Source organism: Xiphophorus hellerii, chromosome 20 (assembly GCF_003331165.1).
Source record: "Xiphophorus hellerii strain 12219 chromosome 20, Xiphophorus_hellerii-4.1, whole genome shotgun sequence".
Taxonomy (NCBI): domain Eukaryota; kingdom Metazoa; phylum Chordata; class Actinopteri; order Cyprinodontiformes; family Poeciliidae; genus Xiphophorus; species Xiphophorus hellerii.
In genome coordinates, this window is record NC_045691.1 from 5,150,452 (window position 1) to 5,169,890 (window position 19,439).

A 19,439-nucleotide genomic window follows, 5' to 3' on the forward strand; every position below is an offset into this window, starting at 1 on the left:
TGCTAATATTTTCAATCTGTGATCTTTATTCAAATTTAAGGATTCATCTTATTAGCTCACTTAAGCTCTACTCAGTACTAACTGTTGTGTATCATGTCTGCAATTATTTTTGAATAAAATTAATTTAAACTTGAGCTTTAACTTTGCTTTTTTGGTTGTGAAATGGTAATAAAGTCACACTTACAAGTTAAAATGACAACAAAACATACCAGAGTGAAATATATGTCTAAAGGTTTACATTTTTGTTTGAGACATTTAGACTCCTAACTGGCAAAGTTATGATTTTTTTTCTCAGCTTTTCTTGGACATTGATTCCCTAACAAGAATGTCTGTGAATACTAGGAATTCGCAAAAAAAGTGATTGTTATTCTATGAAACCCGCAATGGATGGCCATGACTGAAGCATGGCATGTGGATTTTAAAGCAGAAGATCGAGATGCTTTCTGTTTTTGTATATCTATCTGTCACCTCTCAAGCATTTTCTTTGGCAGCAGAACAAAACGGCTCGGTATTCAATCTCACTGGACCAATATGTAGCAGTTCAAATCTGTCACACTATGTCGAAGCTTTCTTGCTGAACTCCTGCCACAATTCACAATTTTTAGCTCCCTAATTGAAAATAGTGAGAAAGCCTTTCCGCTTAGAAGACGATGCCGAGTGACAACCAAGAAGGGGGAAGGGAGGGTGTGGGTTGGCAGGAAGCAGACACTGGACATTATCACCAAGCTGGCTCTCAAAGGAGCTGAATCGTTTGCTGCATAATTAACATTTTAGGTCAGTGTTGTTGTTAAAGAAATATGCTTGCAGAGGTGTTGCTTTAAGTCCATGTGTCATTGAGGGGCTTCCTTCAAGTCTAAAGAGGCCCATCTCTTTGATTTAAAATCTATACAGCGGAGTGCTATGGGGAAGGAACCTCTCAGCTGTATTGATTTTGTTTTATCCTCATCATCATTTATTTAATAATTTATACATTCACTTTCATTTCCTCTGCAGTAAGCAAGGCTACAGTGAGGCAGGCATTGTCATCGTCTAATCTGTTTGGAAAATCCATTCACTTTATCCTTTCGCTCCTTATTCAAGCTATTTAACCCGCAGAAATACCAAAGTGTTTGTCATTCATGAGAAATGATGATGTATGGAGTGATTTAGATTTTGATGAATAGGCAATAATAGCTTCTAAGATTTTCTTCAGCTAAGACTTTTCAGTTTTCAGTCTGTTTTTATTTCCCTTGCTCAAATATATTCCAACACTGCAACACTTTAGCACCTTCTGGTTAGTAATGATGGTGTAGGCTCGTGTGTGCATACAAATCATCATCCCTGTTGTAACTGTCCTAACCTTTTACCATCAACAGATGAGACATCATTTGAAGCTGGGATCAAGGTTCAGATCCACACCCAGGACGAGCCGCCATTCATAGACCAGCTGGGCTTCGGAGTGGCTCCAGGATTTCAGACCTTTGTTTCCTGTCAAGAACAACGGGTACGTCCTGGAAGAGACCACAGAACCCTGAAAACATGCTAAAATATGTCTGCATAGCCTAACAATAGCTGCATTTCCATCACAAATGAGTGCAAAGCTTTGTCAGTATTCCATTAACGTAGGAAAAACCTAATTTTGCATTTGCAGTGTTTCCAGTGAATAAGAAACACAGTTAAAATCATACGTGAATAAGTTTGTTCACGTGATAAATCGTTAGAAAGCATGCTGCACCATGATCCTCCTACTACTTCCTGCCGTATTCCTTTCTCGTGGTTTGCGCCAGTGGCAACATCCAATTGTTGATCGTTTGACTCAAAAAAAGTGTTTCCATTGCAGTTTTGCAAAATAAGCCAATTTTGATACGCTAAAAAAAACAACTCATCCTTATGCCAAAACTTTTATTGAAAATGAGAGTCTTTTGAAATTGCTGTGTTTCCATTAAGCTAATTTATTTTCAAAATGTTAAATTATGCAAGTACATGGTCAATGCAAATGCAGATGATGAACAAAGTGATTGTAGCTTTCATTACAGTCCGATTTCAAAAGTGGTAAATATTCATTTACTCCTCTAAATGGAATCGGTATCATTCAAGGTTTCCCGCCACTGGAGGGTTTGGTACTTTTGGCTACATATCTGTGCAAATTTTTTAAACTCAGAAAATGTTGCTTACATCAGTCTACAAACAGGAAGTTGAACAACACTGTTCCACATGCTCTAAGTAATCTGCGTATTCTGTGAGCCACACGGACTTTATGCACAATGTCTGCGGACCGTTGAGATTTCATAGTCAAGCTTATTTCATACATTTCTTGTGACAAATTTCTTAATTGTGGGAGTACCCCACAATTAAGGAATGTCTCAGAGTCTGAGCCAGTCTTCAGTCATTTTACTGACTCATGAGACACGATTCGTCATCTACATTAACTCGATCACGTAGTCGCCACTGCTACATACTAGCAGTAACCTGAATCCATTCACGAAACCAACTAATCAAAGCGCAGCTCTAGCAGCGACTGATCAACTTGGTTGAGCTCCAGCAGGGGCGGATCGGTGAGGTAACGATTCAGCTCGGTTCAGCTCCAATAAGAACGAGACGAATGGCTGAGGATGAGTTAATGGTTTTCTCTCAGCAACAGTGTGCTCTCTGCGGGCGGTGGAACCCGTCTGTTTCCTGCTCTTTGCTGTCCGCTCCTGTACTCTGAGTAGAAATTTATTCATCTAGTCTAGTACGGTGGTAATAAATTTTCAGCTTGTTCTGTTGTATTATTGTGGAGGTAAGGGTGTTAATCACTCACCGCAAACAGTATAAATTACTGCTTGCAAGCTACAATGTGTGAAGAAAGTGTAAAACAAAATCTGAGATAAGAGAAAAAAATTTGTTTGTTTTCTTTTATGACTAATGGATGATATTAAATACACTTACATTATAGTACAGGGTCTGCAACCTGCTACTCTTCCACAATCACTCTATAACTTTGGCTGAGATGATAAAATAAAAAACAAATAACGTTTGTAAATATGTTTTCCTCTCAATATTTTGTAACTATGTGCTTATTTTTTAATATACTAAATAATGCATCCATCTTTTTTTTTTGCAAACATCTAATCTCATATATGGAATTAAAATGACAGCAGTTTCCTACATATTCATCAAAAATGAGAAGTTGTCTTTTTCAAAATGTTATGCAACCTGTGCGCCTCTAAACAAGGTTTCTTAGCTGCAGGTAAAAATGGCTCTTTGGACTATTAAAAGTTGCAGACCTGCACTGGTTTTGGGTGCGGTGTGTACTGTGCTGTACTGGGTAACTGACTCAAAAACTCCACTCACTTTGGTGACTCAAAAAGAATCAAGTCAGTAAGAAGAACAAATTTCCCATCAACTACTTCAAATCTGACATGATTGCAGGTGAACGAGCAGCTCATATAAAGAAATCCACCTGCATTTTTAAGTTGTGGTCACAGATTTAATATCAGTAAATGTTGGTGATCTGGCAATAAACCAATATTAATATCAGATATTGACATTGGCCCATTTTTTTCAAATCGATGCATCCCTACTTAATACCATCACCTTTTTCTATTAACTGAATAGAAATCAGAATAGTTTTTAGCCCTTTTTACAACACAAGTTGACAAATGTATGATGAAAAAATACTTCTTACATACAAATAAGTGAAAGGTATGGTAAATTGCAGTAAAATTAGATTTTTTCTAATTGGTTTTTTTGCACTGAGTTCCCCTTGTCTACAATTTTTTGAAAATCTACCAATCTTTCAGTTCATACGTAAATGCTTCACAAACTTTTACGCTCTGTGTAGTTGTTTCGTTTCAAACAGAGATGATTAAAGAAGATATCAAAGCTGTTTGAGCTCAGTTCGTTTTCCAACTTCAAAAATATCAAATTCTCGTCCCTGCAGACTCCACCTCAAACTCAATCCAGCATAATCCATTTATCGTTTTTGTGCCAAACAGAAGGCTTTTTGCAACTTTTTTTTTTTTTACATGTGCTCTTCTACTTCTCAAAAACCTTAAGCAGCTTAGAGGTGCAAGATAAAAATTTCCCACTGAACAGTTGAAATATTTCTTATTTGCCTTAAAACATAAGGCATGTACAAATCTGTGCTGCACAAGATGCAGGATCGTAAGATCCTGTGCAGCTGTGAGCATTATCCGTGGTGCATCTGCGTCCAATCCATTCTTTCATCGTTGAGCGCTTGTGTCTTTTCGTTGTGACATTCCTTCACAGCCCAGGTGTCTCTGGCAGGGTTGATCAGTTTGTTGTCAGTGGAGCAGCAGCTCCAAACATTTACAAGTTGGGGTCATAACTCTGTTCAATCTTTGTTTTTCATTTCAGGTACCCCTTTTTTGTTTGGTCAGTAGCTTGTTTCTGACGTTTTCCAGAGGCCACATATTGATTTATAAAGCAGGATAATAATTGTTATGACCTCCTTATTCTTCAAGGTTCTTATATAACCTCTAGTTGGGGTTCTAAGAGGGGAAAAAAGATGCAGATTTTCTGGTACAAACACATGTGACAGGGTGTTGTTTTTGAACAATCTCTGTTACTACCATAGCATTGTCTAAACTGGTTGTGAAACTTCAAAACAGCGGTGCACACAACCACACATCTGCTACACATTCTTCCAGTAAATTCCTTTATCCACCATAATACGATTTCACACAAAAACATTTCATAGAGGGAACAACAGACTGTGAATTATTAAAACAAAACTTCCTTTTCACACTTAAAATTACGAAGGTCATTGTACATTTTAGAAGACATAAGAAGAGCACTTTATCTCCATCTCCACCTTTGGGGCGAGGTTACATAGAACTGGACGATTTTAACACCGTTTTTAAACATAAGAAAGAAGAAAGAGAAATGAAGACATTGACTATGCAAAGCTACAGGAAACTCCTTCCAAGGTGTACAGTACAGACGTGGTTCAAAATAAAATAAACAAACTATAAATTAAGAGAAAGGGTTTGTCAAAAAAAAAAGTTGTGGGTAGTAAAAACTGTTTTTTTACTCTTTAAATGAAAAAGATGAATAAAATTGTTTGCTAAACAAATATATTAAGGTTATGATTGCATTATTTCTTTTGAGTTTGTCTACAGACTCAGTTAGATTTCCGTGGAACTTTGCTTTAGAAAAATACACAGGAGAAATATTTCTCTTTTCATAATTCTGTCTGAATAAAATACTGAAAGTATAATAAACTTATGCATTCATGTATACTGTTTTCAGTCTACACTTTGTGTTCTTGCCATTGACAAGAATTTAAATATTATTTTTCTATTTCTGTATTTGTTTTGTCTTGTTTTATTCTTTTGCATTTTTTGTTTGGTTTTGTTTTTTCTGCACTTGTGAGTTTAATGCCAGACAGATAGTCATACATATAAAAAACATACAGTTCCAGTAAAAACTTTTTTATTTTATTTTGTAGTTTATTTAAAATATGCAAATGATGCCTACCTTCCCACTTATTACAAAATAACATAGTTCACAGTATCAAGTAAACCTTAAGGAAGCACAATAACTGTAGAACACCATAGCCAAAGAAAATAGCTGACATATTCATAATACTTGTGATATTTGCAAATGCACATGGTCAGCAGGAGGTGTTGTTCAGCCTTATGGCGCCTCTCCAGTTTCTTTGTTCTCCAACTCAGAAGCTTGTAGTTATTACTGCGACTGCTTCTCTGAGCGCCCAGAGCCTCCTGCAGAGGATGGCCTGCATCGAATCCTCTTCTCCCCAACAGAGTCCGCTCCGCCACCCATCACAGACATACACTTTCTGATCCCACACAAGGATGCTCCAAAAAGCAGCATCAGTGAATGCAGCGCTGGCCACAACCAATTGATTAAAAAAAAAATGCAAAAGAACCATCTGCACACATTGAAAGATTTTCCTGAGAAGGAAGAGTCTGCTCAGTTCTTTCTTATTTGCCACACATGTGTTAATAGATAGTTTGTTGTCAAGGTGAACTCCCAGATATTTATAGGACTCAACAAGATTAATGTTTTCTCCATCCATTGTAACAGGCGGATGCTGAAGCTGATGCTGAGTATGGCGTTAAAGTAAAATGTCACTTTCTAATCAAAAGTGAGGATGTAACAGCACTAACAACTAGGGGTGAAAGTTATTGGATAATGTGTTAATCTAAAGCTGGCTGATCTTATCGATCGACTAACGATTTATTGATTGATAAGATGGGCGCTCAACATGGCCAACCATCTTTCCATAACATAAAAAAATTAATTTTCCATAATCTGTTGTCGCTGCTCCATCATGCAGCACCTCAGTTGATTGAGCGCAACTGAGGTGAAAACTGATCAACTTAAAATGTATCTTGCGGGGGCGTGCTGATAGCGCGATCCCACGTTTGGAGGCCTTGAGTCCTCGACGCGGCCGTCGTGGGTTCGATTCCCAGACCCGGCGACATTTGCTGCATGTCTTCCCTCCTCTTCTTCCCCCTTTCCTGTCAGCCTACTATCATATAAGGGACACTAGAGCCCACAAAAGACCCCCTGGAGGGGTAAAAAAAACCCATCTATCTTGCTTCTCACACTGGACTCTGCTTGGACCGTTTCTCTTTCACATTCTAGTATGGTCCCGCCATCTTTATTCCTGTTTCAACTGGCACCACTTAAGGGATGACCAGTGCCACCCTCTTCTGGATGGTGACCAAACTGCAACACTTAAAGAAGGTGTTCCCTAACATTCTTGTATATTCTGTATAATCTGTATAATCTGTGCATATAGCTCCCATATTTATATTTATACACAATATCTACTGTATATCTCTTGCTATAACCCCTTATAGTCCATACATACATAGTCTTGTACATCTGTAAATAAATATTTATATCACTTCTGGATAGATGCAAACTACATCTCGTTGCTTGTACTTGTGACAGTGCAATGACAATAAAGTTGAATTCTATTCTATTCTATTCTATTTAAGCAGACTTTATTAATTTAATCAATTGGAACTCATTTTAATCTCATAAAAATTAATTGCCAATTAATTGTAAGTCGATTAATTGCTTCCTTCCTAAAACTGCAGAATCGCTTCACTTCACTACAAAAGACACACAAAGCTCCAGATGAGGACACATCCTTACACTGCCACCACACGTAGTAAGCAGCATGCCAAGGGAGATTAAAACAAAAATCATCTAACGCTCACTGTTGTCAAACTGCAACAAAGGTCAAAGGTCTCTGTGAAAGGTTATAGTTGACTCTGTGCTTTCCAACTGACAAAAATTGGTTTACAAGTTACTATTTACTTTTAATTCCAACACCATTTTTTTTAATTAAAAAGTAAACCAATGTGTCTTATTTTAGTCCAATTCAGTTTTAAAATACTCTTTTTTTATCTCAAAGGGAAATAAATTTTTTTCCCCATGTCATCCAAGTGCCTTCAAAGAGTTCCTATGGATGGTGGTGTTGTGCGAAGGAAGTATTTCCAGTAGCAGTCAGTCTTGCAACAAATCTACAGATTCCTTTGACTGAAGAATATTGCTATATTACTGTCATGACATGCTAACAGCTTAATCCACCATCTGCACTGCTAATCCATCTCATTTGCTTTTGCTGCTTCTCTTTAAATCTCTGGTTGTATGGTTAGAAAACTGGAAAGAGACGTTGGACTTGGGAATTGTTGGAAGAGATGGATGAACTTTAATCCTCTGAAACTCTTCTGAGAGTTGGGGTCATAATTCAGATATTATTTGTGCTGTTGAGATGCTAATAAGCTGCTCATGACTGTGACAAAAAAAACCCACATGGTTGCCATAGTTATGTGTCATAAGAACTGTCCTAAAGTCAAAAATAAGACTAAAAATCCTTCCAGCTGCACCGCGCCCAAAACCAGAGGGAATAATTGTCCAAAAAAAGCAACACCTTAACCAAAATACTATGAAAAAAGTCTTCAAACAGGACAAATCAGGACTAATATAACAAACTACTCCAACATGCTGCCACCATGAGCAGCACAATTCTAGATTTCTGTAATATGAGATTTTTTTCCCACTTGAATTAAAGGTTTCTCCATTTTCAGTGTGAAATTATGCTTCTGTAGTAAAAAAGGAATCTGTTTTATAATTCTCTTAAGACATGACTACTAGGGGTGCCAATAAACAGTGGCCAGCACTGCGCTTTCACTGAAAGGACAAAAGGATGGCGAGTTATACGACTGAAATTTTATAGCCAGTTACTTTCTCCATTTTTCACTTTCCTCAGAAATGGAGCTCTGAAAGTGACTCGAAATGCTAGCTGGTAGGGAATGATATGTAGCAGCATGGTCACAGATCAAACCAGACCTCAAACACTATTTGTTTTCCACCACTGTGAAATATCTCCACAACATATTTGTTTTCAAAGCTGTGACCCCATTCCCCCAGTGCTGCTCCTTCATATCCCCCTCCTTACTGGTGCAGCCACTTCTAGCATGAAGATCCCGTGACATCAGCATTTACTCAGCTCTCTGCTGCCCTGCTAGCTGCTCTGTTTGCTCTGCGGCTTAAGAAATGTTTCCTCGGCTGGAAAACATGCATCAGCTGTTTGACAGTAAAAACAGATCATATCCTATTCAATCTTGTAAATTCAGCTAACTCGAAGGGCTATATATTTATCATATTTATTACTCACTGTTTTTTTTTTAGATATCTTCATTTTATTTTTCATTTCATTCACTCAATAGTAAATAGGAATAGTTCGTGTAACAACTAAAAGAAATAATGAATGAAAAGGAGCGGAAAGTAGCATAAACTTATAATATCTGCCCTGAATTCACATGCAGGAAAATTTGCTATTCAACTCAGACTATTACAAACATATTTCAAATACACAAAAAGTGTTTAATCAATGCCATATTGCTATATCATAATGATTTTCAAATTTCTTTTAAATACAGAAGAAGAATTAGATTGTTTTATCTCATTATCATCTCACTATTACTTCAATTTCTTTTTACTTAAGCAAAAGAAAAAGTTTAAATTGAAATTACTCAAGTTGTAAAAAGGAGTCAAAGAGTAAGAAGTATTTGGTTAAGAGTCTACTCCAATACTTCGAGTAACAGATCAAAAACTCAGTCAAAATTTAAAAACTTTCCAAAAATTTTCCAAATTAATTTCTTTCAGATAAGGTTTATGAAATTTTTACAACAAAACAAACTGTAGGTGTTTGTCTTTGTCTGGTGAATATTTGGATAAATCAAGCTTCTTCTTCTTCTTCCAGTCAAGTTACTTACAATGGCTAAAATATCCAGAAATTTTACTCAGGTAGCGATACTTCATACCAACTTTACTCGAGTAAAACTAAAAAGTGCAGCATAGTAAAATTGCTCTTTTTCCAAAATGTTACTCAAGCAAATGTAACTAGTTACTACCAAACTCTGGGGTACACATGCATTTTTTTTAAAAAGCAATTTTGATTTTCAGACAGAGGAACAAAAACATTTGATACAAACATACGAGAAGATGAGAGTGTCTGTTCTAATCCTCTTTTGATATGAGATGGAATAAATAAAGCTATTTGGCTGCTGAACATGTTTTAACCTCTAAGCCAACAGTGGTATAATGAGGTTGAAGGGCTTATTCATGTTTGCATGCACCTTAGAGACTTCAGGTTCTTGTGCAACCCTCTCACAGAGACCCACATGGGGCTTTAGCATAAATAAAGAACAGACTTTGCCCAGTGATCTTGTCACAATTGGTCTTGTTCAGTGAAATAAAGTAAATGTGGGTTATTCCTCTCAGCTGTGAATAATTTTGTGGATGCGATGGCCAGTTTGCAGCCAGACAAATCCTACTCTCTGGTCCCTAATATGCAACAGATTCATGCATAATGAATGGAGCAGAGAAAAGGGGGATTTTGGTGGTAATCTCAGTCCGTCCACGTCCACACAACTAGTCAGTGCATTCCTGTGTCAGCAGGCTGCAGCAGGATTTTGCATGCTGCCAAGTGTCGCTTCTGCAGGAAAGTATGCATCTCTTTTTATCTCTCATTGGCTCCCTTACTTTTTTTTCCTTGCTCTCCAACATTCATTACAATTCTGCTAATACAATTTCTGTCTTTAATATCATTCTCTACATTCTGCTTCCCTTCAGCCTGCCTCTGTTTATTTATTCCCTGGCAGGCTCACTCTTCATTAATCTAATGCAGTTTACCCCACACTCATTCAACTCTGCTTCAGCAATCCTGTAGTGCAAAGCTGCCACTGACTTTTCATCTGGCCAAACTGTCACTCACCATGATCCCATTAAAAGACAGAAGAAATGCAATATCTGTCTCCCTTTTTAAAATAAAAAGCAGAAATCCTGCAAACGTCTCCTCCGCCAGCATATCTCCATCCTCCCCTTCATCCTATCAGTTGGTTCACACAGACTCCCTCCTCTCTACCTTTTATTTGCTCTCTCGCTCAGTTAATGAAGGGAGAATTGAGGTCAACGTCTTATCGTGATTTGTTTCCTTCCTTCTGGTTGTTAACCGGCTAACCGCACTCTTTACATTTTTAAATCTTCTACACCAGACTCACTTTGGGTGAAGCTGGTTGATGGTTCTCTCCATGGAAGTGATGTTGACAGTTTTGAAATGCATGGAGCATTTAAAATGGCAGAACTATTGTTATTGAACCATCTATTTCCTCCACCATGTATCCTGTCCATGTGATCTTGAATCTTTTCTTGATCATCAGGTTCCTTGCAGCACTTATGTTTCCTCTGTGTTTTGCATTAGGAAACCTCTTTAGCTGTGGGTACCTGTGTTTTCTAAATGTGCATCGTAATGTGTGTGAATACTTTATACGCATGCTGAACATCGCCCTGGGTTATTAATAACCAAATCCAGTTCGCTGCACCCGTGGCTGCCTCTGCACTCTAGTACAAATTGTAAAATACAGGTTCCTAAATCACAATGGTGGCCTTTTAATTTATTGCTCTGTGAGCACTCAGTGATGCACACTTTGAGCCAATGAAACAGAGACACACACAAGAGTCCTTTTTTTTTATTACAGCCCTCTTCTTTATTTAATGCATGAAGTTTAGCATTTTTTCAGTTGGATTAAATGCAGATTAGAGCTGCTGATGTTCTTATGTTGAAAAAAATATTTTCCTATGACGGAGGCTTACTGTGGTTCCATCAGCAATGTCATAACTTGAGTAAACATGCAGTTCACTGAGGTTTTTCTGTTTGGAAAACAAGGTATATGGTTTTTTTTTATTGAAATTCATAATTAATGTTACAGCTATTTTACTCAGCTATTATATATTAATTTAATTGTTTCGGTTTCCTTAACTCCTATTATTACACACTAGTAGAAAGACTGGATATTTATCTGCCTGGAGCTCTTATGTCTCCAGTGGTCAGTAATATGATCTCATGCTTATTCATATCTGTGTATTTGTAGTTTGCTGGTTTATTCACTACTGGGGATTCAGTTGCTTTCTTGCTATTTTTCCTAAACTTTTCTTATGGGTAATTATTCTTTGGCTTTTCATAGACTACATGTTTTATTTATGTCACAAAGTTTTAATCTTGGTCTTAAACCAAACATTAAAAAAATGCAGAAATTGTATATCGGAAAAGCAGAAAAGCAAGTTGTTAGAAGAAAAGATGAAATTCAAGGTTGAAAATAAATATGCTGTATTTCTGAGTGCAATTAATTTATACTTATTATATTTAAATCAGATATTATATATATAGTGTCCAAACTTTTGGTCTGTACTGTATATACATATATTCATTGCTAATAAATAAAATCTAATAAGTTTGGTTTAGTTTTAAAAATATGAATATTTACCCTTAGATCATTGTTTGTTTAGGCTTGTTCAAATTATCTGTGACATAAGAAATATGAACAAATCACTTTTCTAACAAATAAGAATGAAATCTAATTGGTTTAAATCTATATTTCAAAAATAAAAATCACAATACTCTGATTACATAAGTGTCCACCCTGTTTTTGTACCTTTTTTATTTAATTACAGCCTTCAGTGTTCTTTGTTCGCCATCTGTCAGCATGCTACATCTTGACTTGGTGATTTGTGCCTACTCCTCATCCAAAAGCTCTCCAAATTTATTAGAGTATGGATTTCCTGTCCACAGCCCTTCTTCATATTTTTTTTGCAGATGTTGGACTATCTCTGGTTTGTGCCATAGTTTTTTTGTGTTTTCATTTATAAATGAAATCTCTCTTTAGAATAACCTTTCTGTCAGACAGTTGAAGGTTTGGGGTCAAACTATCAGACTTTCAGGGCTGTTTATAATTTTGTTCATCTTCATTAAACACTACTTCAATTCAAAGAAAAGAATACCTTCAGATCCTAATGCTGCCATTACCATACTTGGCTTTGGATATAGACTTATTTTGTGTTTGTGCAGTTTTGTTCTTCTGCCATGAGTATCTTTGGGAGCTGTGGCACTACAGCTCCAAAAGATCTTTCATCTGATCAAATAAAATTCTCCCTTAAGGTTTTTAGATTGATGTTTTCTTTGAAAGAAAATTATTTTGTACTTTAGTCCTAATTGTGGTCCAGATTTATAGAGAATAAAAGAGATTGTCATCACAAGTGAAACACCACTACATCTTGTAGCTCTCAGCCTTTTTTCCGCCTTATCGATCAGTTCCAGCTTTGTCTTTTCAGCACTTTCAGTTCATCAATTAGTTTTTGTAATTATTCTAGAATTATTGATGACTGTCCTCAAAGAACAATAATGTGTTTGTCATCTGTAAAAAATGTGTACCTCTCTCCCAACTTATACGTTTGAGTAGTTAGATCTTTCTAACTGTCATCCTTCCAAACTGTAGCTGTAGCTAAAATATGCAAATAAGCAAATGCCATTAAAATAATTCACTTAACTTCATTGGTTCATATCTGGTTCAACCTTTCCTTCTGCAGTGGCTCTTTTGGAGGAACATTCATTCACTATTAGATTTCTGGCTAATGTGACTCCAAGTTGAATCCTCTGATTGAAAGGATCTATTTCTGAGCTCATGCTCTTAAGTTGAGTTTGATGTTGAGGTATGAAGCAGATAAGGTTTTATTTCTGCTTTGATGTATCCCAAAGAGGTTCACATTATGCAGCACCCTTTATGTTATGTGAGCGGTCATAGAAAAGTCAGATTATAATCAACCACTTGTCTGCCAAGTCTGAAGAACTTCAGTGTTTAATTTTGACATAAGGCTAAGATATCATAAGTGTGTTTAGAAATCATGTTGACCATATGAACGCATACTGGCACAATTCAAAATCATACTATACTCAATGGTTTGGTTTCAATTTCTAAATCAATGAGTTGAGTTTTTTTTTTCTTTTGCATTCTTACATTTCTAATTACTTTGTAATATGAAAAGTATATTGTATAACAGCTTGTATTTGGTTAAAATCTCTGTTTTAGGGCAGTTAGAATTACCAGAATTATTTCTATTTGTTGAATGCCAGAATAATGAGTTTTTCTCTTTCTTTCTTCAAATTAAAAACATCCAAAATGCTTTTCTGGATGTGGAAGAACCATTTGTATGTGGTGAAGTTGCTTCAATAATGTCCACATAATGCTCTATACCCATGATGTCATTTATTTTGCAAAGTGCACCAGTCCCTCCTGCAGTAATGCGTTCACACAGCATGATGCTGCCAGTCTGTACCAGGTTTGCAGGCTTCCCTGTTTTTTCCTCCAAATGTAACAATAGTTATTATGGCCAAACATTTCAATTTTACTTTCATCAAAGCAAAATAATTTTTTTGTTTTGTTGTTTTTATATTGACGGACAGAAATTTGTTCTTGAGTGTATCTGGAAATTGGGATCGGTATTTTTATGTTTTTGGTCTAATTTGATGGGGGTTTTTTTATAATTTATGTTTTTTTTATTTTGGATTAATTCACCTCCAAGTAGCCTTTCAGCCCCTGATGTTAATTAACTTGTTTCACTGTGTATCATGGGCGGTATGGCACAGAAAATTTAACTAATTTCTCTTTTGGACCAGTTTTATGTTTTACCTTCACAGGTTTACTTTAACATTAAGTTAAAAGTAAAAGTGTTGCACTTTTAGCTTCAGTACATTGTGATAGGATCACAGTTTTCATCAGCAGGGCCCTGCAACCTGCAGCTCCAGAGCCACAAGTGACTCTTTGGCTCACTTAGCGATGAAATATCGCCATGGGTTTTGTTTTGTTTCATTCTGTTTTTCCATGAAAGAACAATGACCTCATCTGGTCCTCCTGGTAAATTTGGTTTACAACCACCGTTGCTGTTGTTAATCATACTCTCTACCACCATCAGCCAGCATCTTATAAGTCTTTAGCTTAGCAACAGAGGTTGCTATGCACATTTTGGACCAAAACACCGTCCTCTTTGGAAGACTCATCCCCTTTCTGAAGCAGTATGATGGCAGGACATTTCCATATTGTTTTTATTTTTCATTTACATATAGCTGTTCACAAAGTGGTGCTTTCGGACATCTAGAAGTTCCTGAATTCTCTTCCTGATGTCTTTGCTGATTTCTTTCATTTTTCCCCATGAAGTTAAGGAAGAAAGCAGTTTGTACCTCGACTTAATTTCAATAAATCAATGACAATATTGTGATAGACACGTGATCAATATCAGTAGATAATGCATCTGATAGAATATCCGGTAACACTTTATTTGACAGGTTGTGAATAAGACTGTAATGACACCGTCATAAACATGACATAACATCTGTTATTAAGTCTTCATGAATATTTATGACTGTTGTCATAAAGTGTCATTCTTGTCATTATGGCACTTTTAATACAAAGTTAACATTATTCAAAATGTCTTCGTTATGACAACTTGACATTAACCAAGAATGATCTAACTTAAATTTGTTATAAAATTATTGCTGATTAAACTTTAGCTTTAATAGCATAGAGCTACATAATTTTTAAAGTTGCCAAGACACTTTATGACAACAGTCATAAATATTCATGAAGACTTACTCATGTTCATGACAAGTGTTATATCATGTTTATGTCGATGTCATGACAGTCTTATTTACAACCCGTCAAATAAAGTGTTACCAAATATTCAATATTGAATATATAGAATATTCACTGAACTCTGATTAAGAACCACATGTAGGCAGAGGAAAAACGGAAACCGTTCAAACTTTCATGGCCTGCTAAGCTGGGTTGATGGCATCAACTCATTCACTCACTCTTTGGTTACCTAGCAACAACCTGTTGAGTAACTGACGCAACAACAGCTTCAGGTTTTGCCTCACAACTGCTTAAAAATAAAAAACATTGGCATGGAGTGAAAACTGTGACTTAACCAGGAAAGGTCACTCCATCAGTTTGGCAGGATTTCAGTTATTTAAAACAAAATCCAAATAAATAATCATCAATATGAAACACTTATGTTGTGATGCATTTTTACAGCCTAACAATAATGGTAATTATTATTAGACTGGTAATCTTAATGGATCAAAATGGGAATTATTTATTCAGATTTTAATGTTAGACTGTGGAAAACATAGCTGTAGTGTATGTAAATACCTGGTTTCAGTTAAATTATATGGATCTGTTGAATGCACCTGCGGTGAGAGTGATAATTACACTTTGGGGTCAAGCATAAAACATACAGTTTTATGTGTAGTGTGAAATCATTCACAGTAGACCTTTGTGCAAGATTACCACCAAACATGGACAAATGTCTGTGGGAGTAATTTACCGATGTTGCATAAGAATTGCATAAAACTTGTTGCTATAAACTCAGGGTGCATTGCTTTAAACTCAAGGTGCATTGCTTTAAACTCAGGGTGCATGGGGTTTTGCTCCACTAAAGAGCTGTGGAGATGAAACTCCTACAGCTGAACACTTTCTGCTACACAGCTGGTGCTATTGGGCTTCTTATGAAGAGTGGTGCGATGAGAGCCCAGAAGGAGGCTAGAAATAGGAGAGCGTAGGAGACCGGCTCCAACAATAACCATCACTGTACAGATGTATTCACCATGAAGTAAGAATGGGATTCATTCTCTGAGTCTAATGCAGCAGATGACCTGTGTAATGTGCATTGTCTGTTGGGAAATGGCCTCTGCTACAGACTGAGTAACACGTTTCTCATCTTCCTGACAGGAAGTACAAGGTCAAATGACTGCATTATCATCACACAAGCAGGGAAGGATTTTTTTAACACTTTGAGACTAAAGAGGGTTTTTATTTTCTCTCTCTCTTTCAGCTGACGTACCTGCCCCCACCGTGGGGCGACTGCAAGTCCACGGCGATGGACTCGGACTTCTTCAGCAGTTACAGCATCACTGCCTGCAGAATTGACTGCGAGACGCGATACCTGGTCGAGAACTGCAATTGCAGGATGGTTCACATGCCCGGTATCTTTCACACACACACACTGCTTCTTACAAATGCATTTATCAAGCAGAAAAGTGCCTTCGTGGCTGTTGTTTGTAAACTTATTGTAAAAGTGTCCGTGTGAAGTGGTGGTGACAGTTTTACTCGCGGAACCAACACATTCCTGGCAGCGGTCTTAGAAAATCACATACTTTCACACTCTAGTGGATCGGAAAACTCGACCATTTTCCCTTTGTGTTTGTGCAGTGATTAAAGCTGGCGTTTGCTGTCTACCTCTTACATTTAATCACAGTGTGAGATCTCACATGGCAAATTGAAAAGGGGGGCTTTGGCACAGAGGAAACATTTGGATTGGGACTCTGTTAAGTCTCACTCACCTGCCTCCCATCTAACATCTCTGTTGTCAGTCACAGAGCAACCCGACAATCTGCCTGTCTGATCACCAGGATCATATGCTGCCTTGATGTGTGTTTGAATATCCTGAGTCCACAGGGAGCGAGATAAGAATCCTCCACCCACCGTTTTTTGCTCTGGTCCTCATCGTCCTTCAATCTTCCTGTCAGATGTGTACTTTTTAGGGAAAACTCCATGAATTATTGCCAATAGCAGGGAAGTAATTTCCTGTTGGTCCACAGCACCATGGCAGGTCTTTATTCAGTGTTGTTTTGATGGATTGAAATGAATGGCTGGACTTCTAGAACGACATAGATTGGAACAATGTTGGCAGAAACTTTAAGCAGTGATAAATAATATCAGTTAGGAGACCAGATCCATTTTATGACAGTATCCAGTTGTGGAAAATAAAAGTAATGACTCAAAACAAATGTTTAACCCATTTTTAAAAGCTTTTCTTCTTTCCTTCACACTGTTGCTGCTTTTTCTTTTCCCTGCCTGTCCTTAGGAGATGCCCCGTACTGCACCCCGGAGCAGTACAAGGAGTGTGCAGATCCTGCCTTGGGTAAAAAGATAAACCAGCATGATGTGTGTATACTGTATATGTATCCCACTGTTCAGAGCTCTTGATCCGAGCTGATAACAGATAATAGTGTTTCTTCAGCATGATGGTACCACTGAAGCTTTCCTTTTCTGCCTCACCACCAGCTAAAACCTCTCAGGCCTTTCATGTCTGCTGCTTGTTTTCTTACAGACTTGCAATCTCGCACTCTTTCATGGCATCACCTCGCATGTTGCCCTGCTGTCCCTCTTGCTCTGTCAGCATGCGTCTGTCCCATTTTTTTATATTCTTTTAAAGGTCTCAGAGGTCGCCTCTACTTTGACGCCTCTCACTCAGCTGGCATTTTGTTTGTCACGCTGGAATGACGATAAATTAATCTGTCCCTGTCTTCTCTTTTTGGATCTCTGTCTGTTTTGCCTTCCTTTTCTCTCTCCATCTGTCGCCATCATTTTTCTTTTTCTTTTTTTAGATTTCCTTGTTGAGAAGGACAATGATTACTGTGTGTGTGAGACCCCATGCAACATGACTCGATATGGCAAAGAGCTGTCCTTTGTGAAGATACCCAGCAAGGCGTCAGCCAAGTACCTCGCCAAGAAATTCAACAAGACAGAACAGTACATTGCGTAAGTAGTGCTTCTTTTTTATTCGCTGTGATGTTTATCCTGTTTGCCTCATTATCATTTTGATTATGTTCAGGGCAATTTTATCCTGCTGTCTGAGAGGCTGCTTCACTTGAAGCAGCTAAAAATTGATCTTAGATGAGTTTTAAAATGCATTTAACTTCTCTGGATTATTCAATATCACAATTTGATTACTCTTTTGAGAAGTTTTGATGTTATGTCTAGTTTCATAAAGTATGTTGCATCTCTTAGTGTTACTTCAGGTGTTTCAGTTCCACCAACTTCAGGTGTGAAGTTGAATAAAAAAGAGTTGGGCAATAAATCTGTAAAAATATACATCACAATAGATACATGATGAATTTCAGTAAAAAAAATATGTCCAGTAGAATGTTCAATGATTAAAGTGAACTCTCATTCAGAACTGCACATTCACTGGATATAGTTTGAGGAAAAGCTTTTTCCAAATACGCAAGGTGGGTGGCATCAATGAACTCACTCATTGGGTGCCTGCACAAGTTAAGTAACTTATGCAGAAACAGTTTTGTGTTTCACCAGCGTGCCTCATAACTGCTTAAAAATAAGAAGAGAGTGGAGTGATAATAGAAAATCAGTTTTCTCTTATACAACAGGAAATGTCACCACTTTGGCAGTATTTCAGATATTTAAAGCAAAAAAAACTAATAAATAATTATCCATATTGACTGATATGATACATTTTTCAGCCATGTCGTCCAGCCCTGTGCATGTGATTACCCTGCTTTACTCTGATACGGTTAATAAAATCATTGACCTTTAAGAGGTCATGAACAATGAAATCACTGAACATCCTTCAGTGAGTTCATATTTATTTGGCAGAAGTTTTGTGTAGCTCAGACTCTGATTCTCTTTTTAATCTGACTGTAAAAGATTTGTTTCCAGCTCTGCTTGCTTCATCTGTTGACAGTTATAAGCGCCTTATTGTTCTGGTGCTCTTGGATCTTACAGCAGCTTTTGATTCGTTTAAAACACTTTGTTGGTATCCACAGTACTGAGTTGGCTTACTTCCTACCTGACAGATAGAACATTCTGTGTCATGATCAATAATTTATTCTCCTCCAGCAATCCTCTTTTTATGGAGTGTCACAAGGCTGTATTCTTGGTCCCCTTCTCTTTTCCCTTTATATATTTGTTAGGTAAAGTTTTAGCTATACAAACTGTCCTTCCCTCATTATGCAGATGACTGCATAATAAGAGATATTAGTAAGTTAATGCGGTTCTCTCTAGTTTTGGACTTCATAACGGCTGTAAAACAGTGGATAAGAATAATTGATCATAAGATTGAATGTATTTTATTTGGTGACATTGCCACTGCTGACATCTGCGCTGTATCTTTAATAAAACTGTTAAAATCCTTAGGTTAATCTTTGATCAGGAGTGTAAATTGACTCAGAGAAAGATATTAACGTGTTTATTAGTTTTAGACTCTACATGATGTCCCTCTGTCTTCCCTAAGGCAACTTCAACTTGTCTAAAACGCGGCTGCCTGTCTTTTAACCAACACCT

General features: G+C 37.1%; 1 protein-coding gene across 1 annotated transcript in view; it reads left to right on the forward strand.

The window, feature by feature from the left end:
* asic1b (acid-sensing (proton-gated) ion channel 1b) overlaps positions 1 to 19,439 on the forward strand; it is a 192,234-nt gene that overhangs the window by 163,534 nt on the left and 9,261 nt on the right. Inside the window, exons 4-7 of the mRNA XM_032549871.1 lie at positions 1,356 to 1,483; positions 16,192 to 16,342; positions 17,224 to 17,280; positions 17,747 to 17,900. Of these exons, the coding sequence (XP_032405762.1) occupies positions 1,356 to 1,483; positions 16,192 to 16,342; positions 17,224 to 17,280; positions 17,747 to 17,900 (490 nt within the window). The remainder of the gene's footprint in view (positions 1 to 1,355; positions 1,484 to 16,191; positions 16,343 to 17,223; positions 17,281 to 17,746; positions 17,901 to 19,439) is intronic.